The sequence below is a fragment of the Haliotis rubra genome, unplaced genomic scaffold, assembly GCF_003918875.1.
Source record: "Haliotis rubra isolate DU_JTF1 unplaced genomic scaffold, ASM391887v1 Scf22, whole genome shotgun sequence".
Lineage (NCBI taxonomy): Eukaryota > Metazoa > Mollusca > Gastropoda > Lepetellida > Haliotidae > Haliotis > Haliotis rubra.
This window is the reverse complement of record NW_025766225.1, coordinates 880,316-899,577: the sequence shown is the minus strand read 5'-3', so window position 1 is coordinate 899,577 and position 19,262 is coordinate 880,316. Positions and strand designations below refer to the sequence as shown.

At 40.8% G+C, this 19,262-nt stretch overlaps 1 protein-coding gene across 1 annotated transcript in view; it reads left to right on the top strand.

Moving 5' to 3' along the window:
• The window catches only part of LOC124277261 (glutamate carboxypeptidase 2-like), a 62,440-nt gene that overhangs the window by 26,640 nt on the left and 16,538 nt on the right, over positions 1 to 19,262 (top strand). Inside the window, exon 2 of the mRNA XM_046712911.1 lies at positions 9,485 to 9,794. Coding sequence (XP_046568867.1) covers positions 9,485 to 9,794 — 310 coding nt within the window. The remainder of the gene's footprint in view (positions 1 to 9,484; positions 9,795 to 19,262) is intronic.

Sequence of the window (19,262 nt, the reverse complement as noted above, 5' to 3'; positions counted from 1 at the left end):
ATCAGTAGTTTAGCCACTATCTAGCTGGAATATTGTCCTGCAGCATGTAGTGGTGATCAGTAGTTTAGCCACCATCTAGCTGGAATATTGTCCTGCAGCATGTAACACCAGCAAACCAGCAAGTGGTTTACAAAGAAATAATAAATATAGTTACATCTCCCTTTGTCGGGGCGGTGGGCCTAGCTGAAGACCGGGGTTCGATTCCCAACATGGGTGCAATGTGTGAAGTCCCATTTCTGGTGTCCCACGCCATGATATTGCTGGAATATTGCTAAAAGCGGAGTAAAACTAACACTCACTCACTCACTCACTCACTCACTCACTCACTCACTCACTCACTCACTCACTCACTCACTCACTCACTCACTCACTCACTCACTCACTCACTCACTCACTCACTCACTCACTCACTCACTCACTCTCACTCACTCACCTCTGTAAAATATATCTGAGACCTGCAGCACAATGATGGTGTCTGTTTATTTCTTTAACCGTCTGTTGCCAAGTATGCCATCTGTCTATGATTTGAGCAAAATATATTTCACGAGTATTTACTTACTTAAGGTTTGAAATTATTGTGCACATTGTATTGAAATCAATTTATACAACGAAAATATGTACTCGCCCTGTGCGATATTGTTTGTTCCCTCGTTTCTTGCCGTGTATATGTTTTAGCCCTCCCAAGCTACTAACATGTGGAGACAGTTATTGCTTTTACAAATAATGATCAGCCCAAGTTCTTTGCATTTTGGTCGTCTGTTCCACACATTAGTTTTAGACTTACTGTAGACTTAGTATCTAAATTATAAACTACAGGGAATATGTATGTAATGTAACATTGATTTATGCCTTGTATGTTATCAGATACAGTTAAACCTGCAATAGCCTCACTTCATATACAATATGCACAATATTATGTATATATGCATATTTATGTACATGCAAGCATGTGTTGGGAAATAAAAACATAAATAAAAACAACAAAAAACCAAAACAACCCACACAAGTAATAATCCAACATGGAAGTCCTCATTGACTTGTAGCATTTGTGGTTTATAATTCTGGAAAGTTCAATCCTTCAACTTTGCCATGAAGTGAAACTGAATAAGTGGATTTTCACTTGTCCTCTGGACAAGTCTTTAGACAATCATATTTGAAATGCTGCAATCGTTCTCTAAATCTGGCCAATCCTTGTTTGTTTTATTTCAAACATTATTTGTGGTGTATATGTACATAACATATGGTCACTCACTCACTCACTCACTCACTCACTCACTCACTCACTCACTCACTCACTCACTCACTCACTCACTCACTCACTCACTCACTCACTCACTCACTCACTCACTCACTCACTCACTCACTCACTCACTCAGAGGACAAGAACCACTGTTTACAAGACCCAGTGATAAACAAGTGAATACAGAGAACACATGAAGAAATTATGTCATGTGAAGCAATAAAGATTGTACAAGCTGACATATCAGGTATCCAGCTTGAAACTAGAAAGGCCAAGGTGAAACTAGTGTATTTCAAACCCAGCGGCTGATTTACAGCTCACTTACAGATCCATGAAGTTTACGAGCCTGTTACAGATGACAACCGCATTAGTGAGTCGTATCCCAGATATTGGAATTTAACGTTTCACCACACCAGAAGATATTAAGACAACTGTTTTACAAATGTTTGTTTATGTGCTTTGATATACCGGTAAATGGCTGCATGTCAGTTGCCATGGTGACAGTGGTGGCATAGATCCAGGTATGATAATACACAATCAATGTTAAGACACTTTGTGATCATCTGATCCTCATTTTTGGCACATATACTGAGAGAAACAAATAAAGGAACGCAGGAAAATTCAAGTGTTCCTTTAATAATTACCAGTTTTCATTACCAGCTTTGAATAGCGCTGTGGGAGGAAATGTGAAAATAAATAAAGAAACACTGCCATGAAGTGGTGTTCCCTTATTTGTTTCCCTCAGTATATTTCAATAAGCCTAAAGTCTTTGGCACCTGTTCAGACTTTGAGCATTGTTGAGATGAAATTAATAATGTTTATTTGATTTAGATATATTTTCTCCTAAATATGTCGGAAATGACAGGCATTATGTACAGTGCTTTTCAGCACCTTTAGCCATATTTCAGATGCTGAAACCAAGACACTTTTTTGGGGAATCAAATCTGGACTCCTAGCCTGTTCAGCACACCCCTTAACCCCTGGGCTAAACTGATGGCTAAATAATGCTTTAATTTTCAATGGCCACCCAGTAAGCAATAAGTGCAGTGTTATACAAAAATGCTCAAACAATTTTTTAGAATTATAAGACTAATTCATCAGTGAAACACAGTAGATATGATCTGGCCGATGGATATTCGCTTGAAGTAAAGGATGGACGTTAAATTGCTTAAACACGTGACTTTTGCCACTAGTCCGAATCCTACATAGTAAAATTATGTTGTAAGTTCAGCCTGTAGTAGAGTGAAATAATGAGTAACACTAAAATCTTCGGACCCATGAAGATCTGAGTTAGAATTGGTCTTCAGCAACCAATGCTTGTCGTAAGAGGCGACTAACGGGATCGAGTGGTCAGGCTCGCTGAATTGGTTAACACATGTCATCGGTTCCCAAATGCGCAGATCAATGGTCATGCTGTTGATCACTGGATTGTCTGGTCCAGACTCGATTATTTACAGACCCGCTGCCATATAGCTGCAATATTGCTGAGTGCGACGTAAAACTAAACTCCCACCCTCACTCACTAAAATCTTCTGAAAATGGCGCTGAGATCTAGGTTTGTGTTAGTTGTCTACAACATTTTCATCAGAGATTCTACAGGCTGGTGATTCTCCATAAACCATCTCAGCAACTCCGTTCGACATGACAGTGTAGACCATAAAATATCCTCAACAGGTATGGGATTATTATCGCAATTTTACCAGACACCTACATGATATACACTTGACTGAATTCATTTACCATGATTTACAGACGTCACAAATATGAGAGTGACGATACTGAAAGCGCATTGAGGACACAACGTAGAAACCACAACGCAATGATCGGACATGTTGTTCATATGAATAAAGACATTCTGGATTGTTCAACGACAGCCATTAAACCCAAAGGCCTTTATTAAATTCTATTCAGTTTTATCTAAGCTTGTCAAAAGGCAGGCAGGCATGTTTGACGTTCGATTCATGTCAACCCGCCCATGCTCGGTAGTTGTCTGTTGAATGCTTTATGCGAACATTAGTATCGCATGATTGTATGATGTAATAACAGTGCATGCTGGGTGAACAGGAAATGGCTTTATAAACTTGAAAACCCTTCGGCTGTCCTACGTTCACATTGGCGAGAGTGTTGTTTTTGCCTTGTAATTGTTGCCTAGAACCCTGCAGTCTTTGTGGAACATTTTTGTCTGCACAGATGGCTTGCTTCTGTCAATAGACAGTGGATTTAAAAGTACAGTTTATATGTTGCTCTTTGGTCGCTTTTGTAAAGTTCGTAATTACAAAGTATGCAAATTGTGCAGTGTGTTTAACATTACCTGGAATGCAAACATTTTTGATAAATACATATTAGAAAAAGATCTCACGTGAAATAGATTTATGATAGAGTTGTAACATGGAGAATATATACCATGCAGCAATGTATATATTCTCCATGTTACAACTCTTTGTATCACTTGCTTGATAACAGTGTTAGTACTACACCGAAACATCGCACTCATTGCAATAAAGAAGTTGACTATCCATAGAACTTGGTTTTCCTTCGTCTATACAACTCTCTCAAAGAAGTAATAACCATGTTATCATTTATGTCTTAGTAATAGACCAATCATAAACATATTAGCGACACTTTCATATCAGATATATTAGCAAACATCGTGACAAAACTTATCAACAAAAGAATCCATGAATAAACATAGGAGTGATAAAATTTATGGCTTGAAAATATTAGGAATAACATTCATAAAATCAACATTCGGATGTTAAGGAATCTGTGAGCCCAGGTTATTGGACAAGAGGTCAAGGGTCATCAACAGGTTCCACACAATTCCTCGACTATCCAACAATCAGAACAATCCGTATTTCATTGTCAATTGGAAATAATCCGATAAAGTAACTCTCTCAATGAATGGCTCCTCATGCTCAGGTCCAGTCGAAGTATGCTGGCGCATGTGGCCGAGTGTTTGTTTATTCGTCTGCGGTCCTGAATTCATTGTCGTATCAATACAACAGCGTGTGAAGGGTCTGTTCTAATGGTCTTGTGTGTGTGTGAGCAGTGTGAGTTTGTGACAATGTGGTCGCCCAGTGCCGGATATGATAGGCTGTAACAGCATTATTAGCAATGTTTCTGTAGGAAGTGCCACGTTTGGAAATGTCAGTTTTCTAATGTTTGCTGATTGGATGATTGGCCATTGATTTGATCACTGTTATAAAGTTTATAGCCTGAGAAGGAAATAAATGGCAAATGCCTCTAATTTATATATTGGGATAGAAATTTCCTTATCAAACTTTGACTGAACTTATATAAAGCAAACTATATTTATGTATTCAAGATTTGTTTTGTGAAATGTTAATAAAGGATATGTTATTTGTTGTTTCTCAACAGATTTCTTACATGTAAAAGCAATGATGTAATCAGTTGATCTTGTGCCAGACAAACCAGTGATTGATATTTTGAGCATGTAAAGTACCCAGACACACAAAAATTGAAGTGACCATCCTATGCATTTTGTCACCTCATTCCCCGCCGTGATATTAGTGGAATATTGCTAAACGTGACATAAAACCATACTGACTCACGTGTCACCTCATTCAGCGGGGGGGCGGTGGGGTAGCCTAATGGTTAAAGCGTTGGCTCGTCACGCCGAAGACCCGGGTTTCGAATCCCCACATGGGCACAATGTGTAAAGCCCATTTCTGGTGTTCCCCGCTGTGATGTTGCTGGAATATTGCTAAAAGCGGCGTAAAACCAAACTCAGTCAGTCAGTCAGTCATTCAGCAAGCATAGGTCACTGGGGACCTGTTCTAACCTGTAAGGGATGGTGGGGTAGCCTAGTGGTTAAAGTGTTCGCTCGTCATTCCAAAGACTCCAATTTCTGGTGTCCCCCGCCATCATATTGCTGGAATATTGCTCAAAGTGGCGTAAGACCAAACTCACTCACTCTAACCTGTAAAAGGTGCAGAACCCTGTTCCACAAAGCAATCGTAGCGCTATGGCTGTCGTAAGTCTATGTTACAGTATAGGAGTTACGATCACCTTTCCGCTACGATCACTTTGTGAACGAGGCCCTGTAACTTAAGATATTCTCTTTGTTTGATACCATCTTCAAACATATTCAAGCTAATATGATGGCAATCTAAGGATGATAATCAAATATGAATGTGATATTATAGGCAATAATCTTTGTGGCTGGAATACAAACATGTGAGATGTAAGAAAACTTGGACAACCATGGAAAAATACTGTTATAAACGGAGACCTGAGAATAGCCACGGTTTTGATTTCATCAAATTTCATGGCCCTGTTTATCACCTGAAACATGACTCTGTATGTAGCACGAGGCTGATGAAGTACCTGGTGAGGAATTAAATATTGTATTGCTCTGGATTGAGTTTTGATCTATTTCCACAACCAAACTGACACGCTGTATAACTGACTGACTGAGTTTGGTTTGATGCCGCTTTTAGCAATATTCCAGCAACATCACGAACCCGGGTCTTTGGCGTGACGAGCCAACGCTTTAACCTCTAGACTACCCCACCGCCCCGACACGCTGTATGAAAGGAAGGAGTCAAATAAAAGATATTTGAAATCAGAATATTTTCAATAAAACACATTCACACTTTTTGGAAAAAAATAGTGAAACCTACATGTGAAATGTTAACCTGTGTTGCTAGCAGTTTAATGTAGTTATTGAAGAAAGTTTATGAACATCGTGCAAAAATGACCAAAACACTCCCTCACTCACTCATTACCCGCCCACTCAAAACTCACTCATTTTTATGAAACAGTTTTTGATACTCTGACATACCCACATTGATAGTGCAGTATAGGTGGTTGTTATTGGTGAAGATTCCACTATTATTAGGATTAGTTTGTTCCATTTAAGGGCCAATGCTCATGCTGTTAACCATTGGTTTGCCTGGCCCTGACTCGACTACCAACAAGCTGTAGAATTATTCTAAAACTACTCACTTTGGTAGAAAACAACATTCACTCTAAAATATATACCAAAAACAGTTTTCATATTGTGAGGTTTTATTAATAATAATCCTGTAAATCATAAAATTTTTGCATCACGATATTTTTGTGACTTGCCCAATTCTCAAAAATGAATTGTTGAGTTAATATGAATTGGTGAATAATAAAGCGATAATGAGACACGTTATTTTGCGTCATATTGCGTCATAACATATCGAGTTCAAGTCATTCGCAAATTTCACAAAATTATCACGCTTGCAAAAATTTCGTGATTTACATGTAAAATGTAAATTGGTGCATCCGGCAGCAGTGTACATGTCAGAACAGACTTGCAGTTTGAATTATCAGATAAATCCTGCCTGCATCTTGAAGTTCGGGCATCAGCCTGCTGATGTTTGACCTCTCCTCCCTGTCTATCCAGATTGTTAAATGTCAGGTTATGAAGAACTCATCCCAACTTGAGACAGTACACAGATTCTCCTCATCCTCTACAAACATTTGTGTCTCAGGTAATTGATCATGGCTTCCTGTCTCGCTCACTGAGACGAATGTTGTCAGGATTTATTCCAGAATGTGTCACTGTGGTAATCTTGTCCTGCCTGTTAATTAGATTAAATTCCTGCAAGTGTATTTATAGCAAGTGATAGAGCATCTTATGAGCCCTGCTTAGCTCTTCATATACCAAACAGTTGATACATGTGTTGAAGTCTGCTGGTGGGACTGCGTCTCTGTTATTGAAGTCTGGTGTCAGTCTTCATTTCAGAAGCCTACTTAAATCCTGACCTATCAAATTATTTACCGTAGTTGTTCCACAAGTCTGAAACTGATTCATACTTGCTTTCAATATGCCGGGCGGTGCAGTAGCTTAGTGGTTCACTTGTCACACAGAAGACCCGGGTTCGATTCCCCACATAGGTACAATGTGTGATGCCCATTTCATGTGTCCCCTGCCATGATATTGCTGGAATAATACCAAAAGCGGCGTAAAACTAAACTCACAAACTCACCATTTCAATATGCATTGATTATTGTTTTCCTCCCAGTTCCGTTAGTCGATATAGTTCATAGGGACCTTACCAGTATTTACTGTTGTCATTCCATAAATCTGAAACTGATTCATACTTGCTTTCACTATGTATTGAAAATTGTTTTTCTCCTAACTCCATTAATTGATATAGTTCATGGGGACCAGAAAAGAAATGCTGGGTCCCTTTCCACAAAGCAATAGTGCTAAGATGATCGTAACTCCCATACTTTAACATAGACTTACGACTGTCATAGTGCTAAGGTGATTGTAACTCCCATACTTTAACATAGACTTACGACTGTCATAGTGCTAAGATTAACAGCCTCTAAGCAGACAAGCTAGAGGCTAACTCTCATACTTTAACATAGACTTACGACTGTCGTAGTGCTAAGATGATCGTAACTCCCATACTTTAACATATACTTACGACTGTCGTAGTGCTACGATCACTTTGAGGAACGGGGCCCTTGTGGTCAGCTGCGACCTGTAGTTTGAAATTGTGGCCAGACTCAGGAATTTAGTTGACTTCATATCCTGATGGTGACGATTGTTGCTCACTGGTTTGCCCAGACAAAAATGGCTCCCAGCATCCTTTGCTGGTCATAAGCTGTGGCCAATAGACTTGGTGGGAACTTGGGTGAAGCGTGATGTCACGTCCTGATTGTCACAATCGTTGCTCAGTGGTTTCTCTGGTTCATACTTTTATTTACAAACTAACGTCATAGAGCTGAAGTATTGTTTGGAGGCATCGTTGAACAAGAAACAGTGTAAATAAGACTGGGTCCGCGAGAGTAATTTCAGTACGCTTAATTGTTAATTAGATTAGAAACCAGAATGCTTCAGAAACCAGTGTCTACATTCACATGCTGTAAATATCTGTTGGTCATACGCAAATGTCATACTGACTTATGTAACAGAGATGTCATACCTGACATATGTGAAACAATAAGAAAAACGACAAAGTGAAATGTCACGCGGGATGCATGATCTGCCAATAGGCAATGGCGGAATGTTGCGTGCTTACAAATTTGGGAGTGTAAATATCACCTACTGAGCTGGACAAGTTGAATAAACAGTTACAGGTTGAATACGTTTGTAAACACAATTGACAGTAAAGATTTTAGATAAACATTGCACCTGTATGTAGAGCCGCTCAGCTTTATCCTCCAGATGGTGAAGTTTAGCGCCTGGGTGAGACGAAATGTGCTCGGCATGTCAAACAAAGGCTTATGTTGGTTTGAGTTGCTAACATTTCAAACAAGGGTGTACAAATGACGTCAGAGTGCACTGGTATATTTTGTGTCAATTTGACTTAAACGAAATGTGATATTGTTGATGAGATATGTTGTATCATTAATTCGTCAAGAAGATACGAGGTGTAGCGTATTGTTTGTGATCATAAGCGGATTAAATTCAATTTATGTGAAGATGATCTGTACGACATGTTAATGTGTATATGCATGAAGCTAATCTGGAGGACAAAGTAGGAAGGATTTGTATTATAAAGGGATTGAGACGTTGTGATACATTTGAGTCAAGAATGATAACAGCTTGTCTGCTTGGAGGCTGTTAATCCAAAGAATTAACCATTATTCTCAGGGCTTGTGTGAGTTTGTATGTGTGCGTGTGTGCGTATTCGTGTGTTTGGGGGACACGTGTGTGTTCGTGTGTGTACTTGCTTGTCTGCATGCAGAGACGATTGAACAAATGTACTTGCCTAAGGTTTTGCAAAAGCCATAATTATTTGCTAACATGCTAGATGTCCTGAAGAAATGTTTTGCGAAAACAAATACAAAATATATGTTATCTCCTCTCATAAAGATATATTGTATGTTTGAAACGTATTGAAACAATATGCCTGAGATCTTGTATGGAGACTAGATGTCTTTTTCCAGCTACACAAAACCCATTAAGCTGTGAACCCAAATGAATTTTTTATAATCATCTTGCAACAAAGTAGTTTTCAGACAATTTCTTTGTTTTGTCGTCAGTTTAAAGCATAAATAGTTTCAAATAGTTTCTGGGAAATATAGGATTTTTTAATACAATCAAGCACAACCTACCTCCAGATTATTAAGTGTTTGGACCATCAAATTACTTTTTCATCTCGACAGTTTAAGTTTTGTTTCTATTTTGTGAATTCTTTTACTTGTTGCATGGTTGGTGATAAATAATTTTCTTTCGTAGAATTCAATAATGTTGATAAATATGGAATAATAATAATTATTTTTCTCTCTTTACAGAGACTTTGGCAACAATGACCCAATCTCCCACAGTCCGCTGGAGAAGAGGTTAGAGCAGACTATGGAGGAAGAATTGGAGGAGTATGATTTTGACGATGTAGACGTGCAGGAGTACAACATCATCACAACCTACCCTGACCCCAAGAAACCCAACATCCTACAGCTGTTTGACAGCCAGGGAAAAATAAAGGATACTGTTTCCTTGAAGAACTCTCCTGTTGTTGAAGATAGGAACACGGAAAATTCAAGAGGGAGTGCACCTTACACTAAGTTCCCGTTTGTGGCAAACACGTTGGGAGGAAGTGTGAAGGTAAATTGTTTTTGTAGTTTGTTCAACGCTGTGATGTTGTGCGAGTACTTATATACATATATGGCAGGCATTGTTTAGATGGAATGTGTGAAGGAGGGATGCTTCCAGGGATGGGATTGTTTGTGCTTGCTGTAGTCTAACAATACCAAATAATCTGTGAAGATCTGGGTTAGTATTGGTTTTAGTCAATACAGGCTTGTGGTAAGAGGCGACTAACGGGATCAGGTGGTCAGGCTTGCTGACTTCATTTACACGTGTCATCATATTTTAATTGCATAGATTGATGCTTATGATGTCAATCACTGGATTGTCTGGTTCAGACTGCCGTCATATAGCTGGAAAATTGCTGAGTGCAGCATTAAACAACAAACAACCTATTCAGAATCTGAGTTATCCTCTGAACGTGTACAAGCTATTTTTGTAGGGGTGTAATGTTTGTTTTTTATAGTGAGTTTTGTTTTACGCTGCACTCAGCAATATTCCAGCTATGTTGCGGCGGTCTGTAAATACTCGAGTCTGGACCAGACAATCCTATGATCAACAGCATGAGCATTGATCTGCGCAATTGGGAACCGATGACATGTGTCAACCAAGTCAGCGAGCCTGACCACCCCGATCCCGTTAGTCACCTCTTATGACAAGCATGGGTTACTGAAGATCAATATTCAAACCCAGACCTTCACATGTTTTTTTTTGTTTTTTTAACTGATCGACATTTTGAACAAACGGTGATATGGTCAAGACGGCCATGACATGGATCATGGATCAGGTGGGTCACTCGATGACTGGGTTAATTTGGCTTTATCTTCCGTGATGGTGTATAGATTGCTCACATTATCAGTCACTGGTTTGTCCAGTTTGGATTATACACAGGCTGCCATGAAATTGTTGGAATAACTGCAAATTAACAAAACACGTTGATTGCAATAATCAGTTTGATTAATTAACATATATGCAGCTCATTCTGACTTCACTTTACATTAATGAGATTTTTGTTGGCATTTTTGGTTTTTTTTAATTAAATCAATTTGTCCATACAGGATTTCTGTCACCCATGGTTTCAAACTAAGCTTGTCACGTGTTTGTGTCAGGTTTTAGAATACTTTTTGTCAGTTTGTTAGTGGTACAGTGTTTGCTTCAGAATACCCATGTTCATGACTTGTACACTGAGAGAACTCGGTACTCACAGATAGGAAGACCTGAGTGTTTATCATTTGGAGACTTATTCATGTTACACTCTCCTCAGATAAATCTGTAATTACGCTTGTCATATTAGAATTTTCATTTGGTCTGACACTGATCTCCTCAAACAGAACAGTGTACTAACGGCCATGTTTAATATCTCTTTCAAAATAGAATAGAAAATATTGGTGTCTTCAAATCCATTCTCTACATGATCTAAACCCAGCATCAAATACTTATCTCTAGGAAATGTCTTTGAGCTCAGTTAAAAACAATTTATTTTTTTTCCTCAAATAACTATGAAAAAACAAAGTGCAGTCAGTATTGACTACGCACAAAATGGAGATTAAAGCCATGTGATAATCAGTGCAGTGCCATCAAGATTGCCCTTCATGATTAAATTCATGGTTCTCCTCAGAAAAGAGGCTTATTAGGCCAGTATAGCGTATTTTCTTGTTTTAGGGACAGTCTGGAGTGAAACATTTCCTTCTATCAGCTTTTTGTCAAAACCATGGTTTTAAAAAGTATTTTTGAAGGAAATACGTCTCAAATCAACCATATCAAACTAATATATTTGTTTGGTTTTCTTAGTATGGAACAGAGCATATCTGTAAGGTTGTCTGGTCCAGACTGGATTGTCTACAGACCACTGCCATATCGCTGGAATATTGCTGAGTGCTGAGTAAACAGCACACAACCAAACAACATTTGTGTAAAACTCAAAATATATCGGCCTAGCCTAAACAGATGTTTCTGAAATACAGATTCATGCAAGTCATTACATCATCTTCAGAACTCAATCCACTATCAAATCACAAGGGAATCTCTGAAGAAGTAATAAAAATATTTGCTGATTACAGTTTCATTAGGTGTGTTCTGTGTACATTTCAAATGCTATGGACAAATCACTGGCATTGTGTATTCATGATATTGAAAAATTTGATTCAATCAGTATCTTGAACAAGGTTTTCCACAGGTAGGAAGAGGTTTACTTGATGGAGACAAATTTAATTTAACAGTGTCTTGTTCAAGTGCTGTCAAGACATGAAAAGGTTTACATTATAATTGATCTGGACAAATTTAATTTAGCACTTTCCTGTACAAGGTTTTGTCTGGAGATGAAAAGGTTTGCATTAGAATTGATCAGGACAAATTTGAATTAATCAGTATCTTGAGCAAGGTTTTGTACTGATGTGAAAAGTCCTTGAAAGTTTAGTTTAAGGACTGACTGACTGACTGAGTTTAGTTTTACACCGCTTTTAGCAATATTCCAGCAATATCACGGCGGGGGACACCAGAAATGGGCTTCACACATTATGCCCATGTGGGGAATCGAACCCGGGTCTTCGGCGTGATGAGCCAACGCTTTAACCACTAGGCTACCCCACCGCCCTAGTTTTAAGGAGGTCTTGACAATGAATTTGCCTACAAATAGGCCTTGAATTTCAGTCTTTCCTTAAGGAGGCCTTGGTTTTGAATTTGGATTTGACAGTATGGCCTTAAGGTCATCTTCATTAAGATTCTGCTTTGAACAAAACCATAAATTTTGTACAAATGACAAAGGAAAATTAATGTAATAGCCATTGTTTTCTCTGCCATTAAGTAAATAATTGACGATAATTTGTCTCTTTGAAATACAGGTCCTTAGTCCACAAAGTGCTAAGACCAGTGTTGGGAATTGGTTAAAATCTCTCATTCGATCAATCATTGAAAATAATTGGTTAGCATCATTTATCAGATTTACCTGTTATGTTTGTTAATGCGCAAAAAGATGAGGAAAAAACATTTAGTTCTTTGGGATTTGTTTGCAAATTGCGCCAAATGCATTTGCAAATTGCACATCTTTAAAGAAGTCTTTAAGATAAATTCAATCCTGACTTTGAACGAGCTTATGAAATGTATATTTAATGACACAGACAAACCCAACCTTAGGAAAAATATTGTTAATGCAAACAAGTGTTCAAAATTGTTTGTGTTTGATTATGAGAAAACATGAACAATTGCTTGGTCATTTCGTCACTGATCAATCATCAATTATTTCAATTAATTGGACCACAACTAGCAAAGACTATCGTAAGCTGGTGTTAACTTGTGCAGGTTATCATCACTTGCAGTGGTGATCCATATCCTCAAGAACAGTTACACACTGGTGTATAGACATAGAATGTATTGGCCTACGCTTTGAGCTGTTTTCAAATGAAGTCACATTTCCCATTAATGCTGTTTGAAAGTATGCCTAAGTTTTTCTTTTAGCCCAAAGTGTGGTCTTTGCTTTTTAAAGCTAATTAACCTGTTAAGCTGATCTATCATGTTTTGTGAGAACTGATGATGATGGACAATGAGTGGTAGGGTTCAATATTATATTTTTCTGTTAGAAAAAGTTTTAGTCCCCTTGAAACCCAAATGAAACCAAAGGCAACACCACTCCGATCCTCACACTCATCCACACACAGGTACACAAAGACGGAAACACTCACTGTCTAATTATTAATAGCCAGTTCCTCAGGCAAGGCAATATTTTCTGATTTCTGAAAAGAAATCAATATTTTGTAAGTGAGAGCATTGCCTTTCCTTCACTGAGTAGGCTGTGCTTGTTTTATAGAGAGGACTTAAGTTCAGAATGGTTGGTGAAGTGATCGGACTGAAATAAAACCCCTTTATTAATGGTTAGAAGCAAATAATAACTCTCAGAGTATATTATGACGTTCAGAAATGTGGTACATAAGAATCATCTTAACAAAGTCAATGAAATCGTCTGCTGTTGAAAACGATGAAAAATTATTGTTTCCCAACTATGTTCAGAGGATGTTGAAATAGGTCTATTGGTTGCCTTGGTTACCATGTCTGTGGCACAAACTTCATGCTAAATGCCAGGATATGGATTGTGTAATGTACTAGTTACTCAAATGACGTTCAGTTTGCAAATTATAGCATAAGGGACCGTTCATAATTTTTGGCTAGGAGTGGTGATGATGATTTTTATGGAGAAGCATGTAAAATGTAAATGACACCCACTTCCCTTCCCATAATTTCTAAGCTTAATTTCAAACATATTTTTATGTACAAAATTGCTGACCCCCCTAGTACGTGTGTACAAAATTGTTACCCCCCCTAGCTCCCTAGAACAAAATGGGTGACCCTCCATTAAAATCATCATCACCCCCGCTTGCCATGAATTATGAAAGGTCCCTAAGATACTATATTTGTACACACATGTTATCCATAAAAAGGTCATGTATTCACATAGATCTGTTAAGGAGGCCGTGATAGTCCAGCGGATAAACTGTTCTGTAAGGTCTTGGTTTGATTCCCAGTTAACTTATATGATCAGATTAGAAAAACGAAAGTGTTCTTACTCTTAAATGCTTGGCCCTTGTCACTAAGAGTGCAGCAATTTGCTGTGCAGAGTTGTTTCCCTTTGTCAGGAGAGGATCCTATGACTATGAGTTCAAATCCTAGATACACTGAAATTCTTATTTTCCTTATCCTGACTCATGCTCTTTTTGTCTTCTTCTTCTTCTTGCTAACATAGTGGAACACTTGTATCTCCTTAATTGAAGCCCCTTCAATGTAAAATCACTAATTGGTACTCACCACGAGTTGCCTCCCTTGCCCTTTGGCGGAACAGGTGTCGCCACCCTCTGGCCTCATGCTTCACTCTCTCCTTCTTCGCCCAGTGAGCAGGATGTGAGAGCCTGTGTCTCCTTACACACTATATCCTTTGGTTTTTCTTAGTTTATTACCCCTTATAGGTTACTATAGAGGTATAGCTAGTATCCTTCATTAATTTGCATTGATATTTAATCGTATTTCTACCGTTTATTCACGGAGTTCGCGGATTGTTCAGCTAGTATTTACGCTGATGAAAATCTGTACCATTTGCAATTTACGCTTTTCAATTGCTGACCCGCATGTATTATGCCCTAGTTGTGCTACGCCTTTGTGCGCTTGATACACGCTGCAGTTACTGCATTAATCTATCCAATTCTGCTTTTCATAAATATCTTTGCGCCGCGGAGACGCACCGCAGATAGGTCACGCAAACAAGGGTTAGACATGGCCGATACATCGGATTCCCTTCCAGTCAGCTGCTGTCGATAGACCCTCCCGCCTGGTGTTTCGCAAGAGACTCCGCCGGAAGATGGGCGGGATGCAGTCCGCCAACACTAAGAAGCGCCCTGCCTCCCCAGACGCCCCGCCATCGCAGATAAAGTCCAAGAGGGCCACGACGCCTTCCCAACGCAGACTTCGACCCCAGGGCAGCGCCGACATCTAAGGGGAAGTCCACGGTCGCCAAGAACTTTCAGCCGAGATTGTTCCAGCCGAACTGGCCTCTACGATGATCAGCCGATCATCATCCCTGACGACGCCACAAGAAGCGCACCGTGACAGCTACAGTGACATCAGCAGAGATCGCCATGCAGCCTGATGCCTCTACACTGATGTCAGACGACATTCCTGAGGGGTCAGCAGCTGTCATCGCAGAGAGGGCACCGACTACTTCGCCGCAGACCATCCCAGACGAAGCTGTTGCGCAGATCATGACCATGATGGAGGGCCACTACAGTCGGGGAAGCAGCCAGCCCAGGGCCCGAAAGCAACGCAGACGATACCCCAGAGGCACCCCCAGTCAGCGAAGCAGCCACGACGAAGCAGCCTTCGAAGGAAGTCACAGACCACCTCAACGGAAGGACGATGTACAGTCGCCGCTAAGGCCTTCGCGAAGACGGAGAGATCGCCATCATCCTCGCCTCGCCCTCAGATGCAGACTCAGACCACCAGACGCCACGGAAACCGCCACGGAAGTCAAGGCGCCAGCCCCCAGGTCCGACGCAGAGGAAGCTGCACGGAAGGCCGCCACACAGATCGCCATCGCCCAGAAGGACGCCGAGGGACTATTCAAGAGCTTCACGGCCGCCAACACATTCTCCTCGCAGATCTAGGTCTTCCCATAGACGCAGATCACCTAGACGATCTCCACGCCGCTCACCACCGATCTCCACGCATATCACCTCGCAGGTCATCACACAAGTCGGCACACAGGTCTACACTCAGGTCTCCCCGAAAGTGTCACCCGACATAGAGATAGCAGCCCAGAGGTCACCATCAGAAGAGCATCAACCTCTCATCTCCGATGTTGGTACAGAAGATGATGGAGGCATCATCTTCTCAGACGCTGAGATAAGATATTGGATGGTAAACAACCTAGATTTATCTTCATCGGCCCAAGAGTGGCAACTCAGCGCAGACATACCTGATGAAGGAAGACGATGCAGACGCCATCACCTTACCTCCCGATCGAATTCGATTGCCCGCGGTGCCACATAATCTAGATACAGCCTTCATTAAAGCTACGAAAGTGCAGACTCCACATCTGCCGAACTTTCACGCTTAAGAAGTTCTCCACGCGACAACATGGACCCTTCCTGAAGGCACAAGACATCGATGAAAACTACAAGCTGATCAGCCATGTTAAGAACAAGAACTACAAGATTGACGATCGCAAGCTGGTGCAGATAGAAAACATGACGAGACGATGTTCTTTGGCCTAAATAGATCTAGAACGATCAATGAGACACTTATCACCAGATTTCGAATACTTACCTCTGAAGATGATAGGATGATCTACTCGGCCCTACTGATGCAAAAGAAGGACCAGCAGTTCCTTACAGATCATCTCACATCTGTCTCAGCAGCACTGACCTTAGCTCGTCGTCAAGGCCTCCTCGCTTCCTGCAGCTGGGGTGAGAACTTTACAGCTCCACTCTATACAGCCCCGTGGTCATCCCCAAACATCTTTGACGGAGGAATAGACAAAGTCTCCAAGGAAGTCACTAAGGACTCCAGAGAAGTCCTTATGATCAAGTCGATGGACACGCTTAGCAAGCCGCCATCAGGCAGACTTCACAAAGATACTCAGGAGATCTAAGTTCTCGACTACAGAAAGCACGGATAGGAAGATAGCCAGCCAGGGAAAAGATTCTTTCACGCCCATATGGCAACTATAGAGGAGGGTCAGGAAGAGGCAGGACACCCAGAGGTTCCCGCAACTATAAACGCTGAAAGACAGGTTCGAACGACTGGAGTCTTCCACCCCAGCCGCTCCAGTACAACCGCCACAAGTGGGTGGACGCTTCCAACTACACTGGGAGAACTGGGGAATGTTAAAAGACCCTTATGTCTCCAACATTCTTCAACACGGATTTCAGATCCCACTACAGGCCACGCCCGCTGACAGTCAACCCTTACAAGTTCGAATTTACAGGCACAACAACTACCAAAGTTAAGAGAGGCGGTTACATCACTCATAACCAAGCAGGCCATAGAAGTACTAGATCAAGTAGACATCGAACCAGGCTTCTACTCCCCAGTTTTCCTAGTACCCAAGAAAACTCCAAGGAGAAATACAGACTCATTTACAACATGAGCTTTTTCAACAGGAATTATCTACGCAAAACCACCAAAGTTTCGCGATGATACACCTTCCTCAGTTACGCAGTTGATTCGCCCCATGGATTACATGGCCAGTATAGATCTGCAAGACGCTTTATCTACATATCCCGATACATCCCTAATCCAGGAAATATCTAAGATTTACACTAGACGGGCTACATTACCAATGGAAAGTACTCCCATTCGCATATCATCAGCCCCTGGCTATTCACGAGGATAACTAAACCTATTGTCACCTATCTACATCGCCTAGGGCTACGAGCGCTCTACTCGACGACGGGATACAAGTAGATCAAGATCCACAGCATCTCAAACTACAGTTAAACTACATCATAAAGCTACTAACACAGCTAGGATGGTTAGTAAACTTACTCAAGTCGGACCTAGTACCATCGCAAGATCTGCAGTTCCTAGGCATTCGATTTATCACTTAATCACAACCCGATCGTCAGATCAGACCAGAAGACCGCTGGCTCAAGATCCAACAGACCATTCCGCCAGTTCTCTACTCTCTCCGCTACCACTACGACAATGGCAGAGCTGTTGGGTCTCTCACATCAGCCCAAGACATGACAGTCTCAGGCAGATTACAGTTACGCCCATTACAGGTCTTCATCAATGCACATCTCGACGACCTACAACCATTCAGTCTACCCAAACGCCTCAGACCTCATCTACTATGGTGGACCAGGAGGTCGAATGTTTCATGGAAGGTATTTGTTTAGAAGAGCAGGAATTCAAAACCCATCTATATGTAGACGCTGCCGCCCAAGGTTGGGGAGCTCATCTCGCCAACCGGACGGCATCAGGGTTATGGAATCAGCAAGAAAGCAAGCTCCATATAAACATGTTAGAGATGAAAGCTGTAATCAACGCCATACTTCATTGGAGCAACATTCTACAGAATGCGACTTAATGATTCATACCGACAACTCGACAGTGGCGCTTCTATGTGAACAAACAAGGTTCAACAAGATCACTGAACCTATTGACTTTAAGCTTTCAACTGTTCGATCTAATACACGATCTAAACCTACATGTCAGAGCATGTCACATTCCCGAGCCAAGAATGTACTAGCAGACGACTCTCTCGCCACATCAACCGCCACCGACAGAATGGATGCTCAATACAGAAATATTTGCACAGATAATCAAGCAAATAGGAGCCGCTAGTAGATCTATTCGCAACACGCTTCAACAATCAGCTACCGACATTCGTGGTCACCAGTCCCAGACCCACAAGCATGGGCAACGGATCTAAGCATATCCTGGGAAGGCCTCAATGCGACGCGCTCTCCGCCAGCAATAATACCTCAAGTGTTACAGAAAATCAGACAAACACAGAGCCTCCAACTCACTTTGGTCGCTACTCTACTGGTCGGGCCAGAACGTGGTTTCCCATTCTAATTCAAGAAATCGGTCAACCAACACTAGAGCTACCCAAGCCAAATCTATTAATACATCCACACACCAAACAGGTGCACGGAAGCCCAGAAGTATTCCAACTTCAATGATGGACTGTATTAAAATGTGTTTAAACAAGAGAGGGTATTCTACCAGGGCGCAAAAGCGTCACGCTTTGCCTTACGCTTATTCTACACACGAACTTGTAACGACGACAAGTGGCACAGTTTTGAGAATTACGCAGTAAATAAGGGATTTACAGCAAGAGATGCTACTCATCCACAAGTGGCAGATTATTTGTGTTACTTACGGCAAAACAAACATTTAAAAGGCTCGACATTGTCAACATATCTTGCCGCTTTAGTTCTGTCATTACCATGAGAACGGGTGTTAGATTAACAAGAACTCCAGAGTTACTGGCCTTACTAC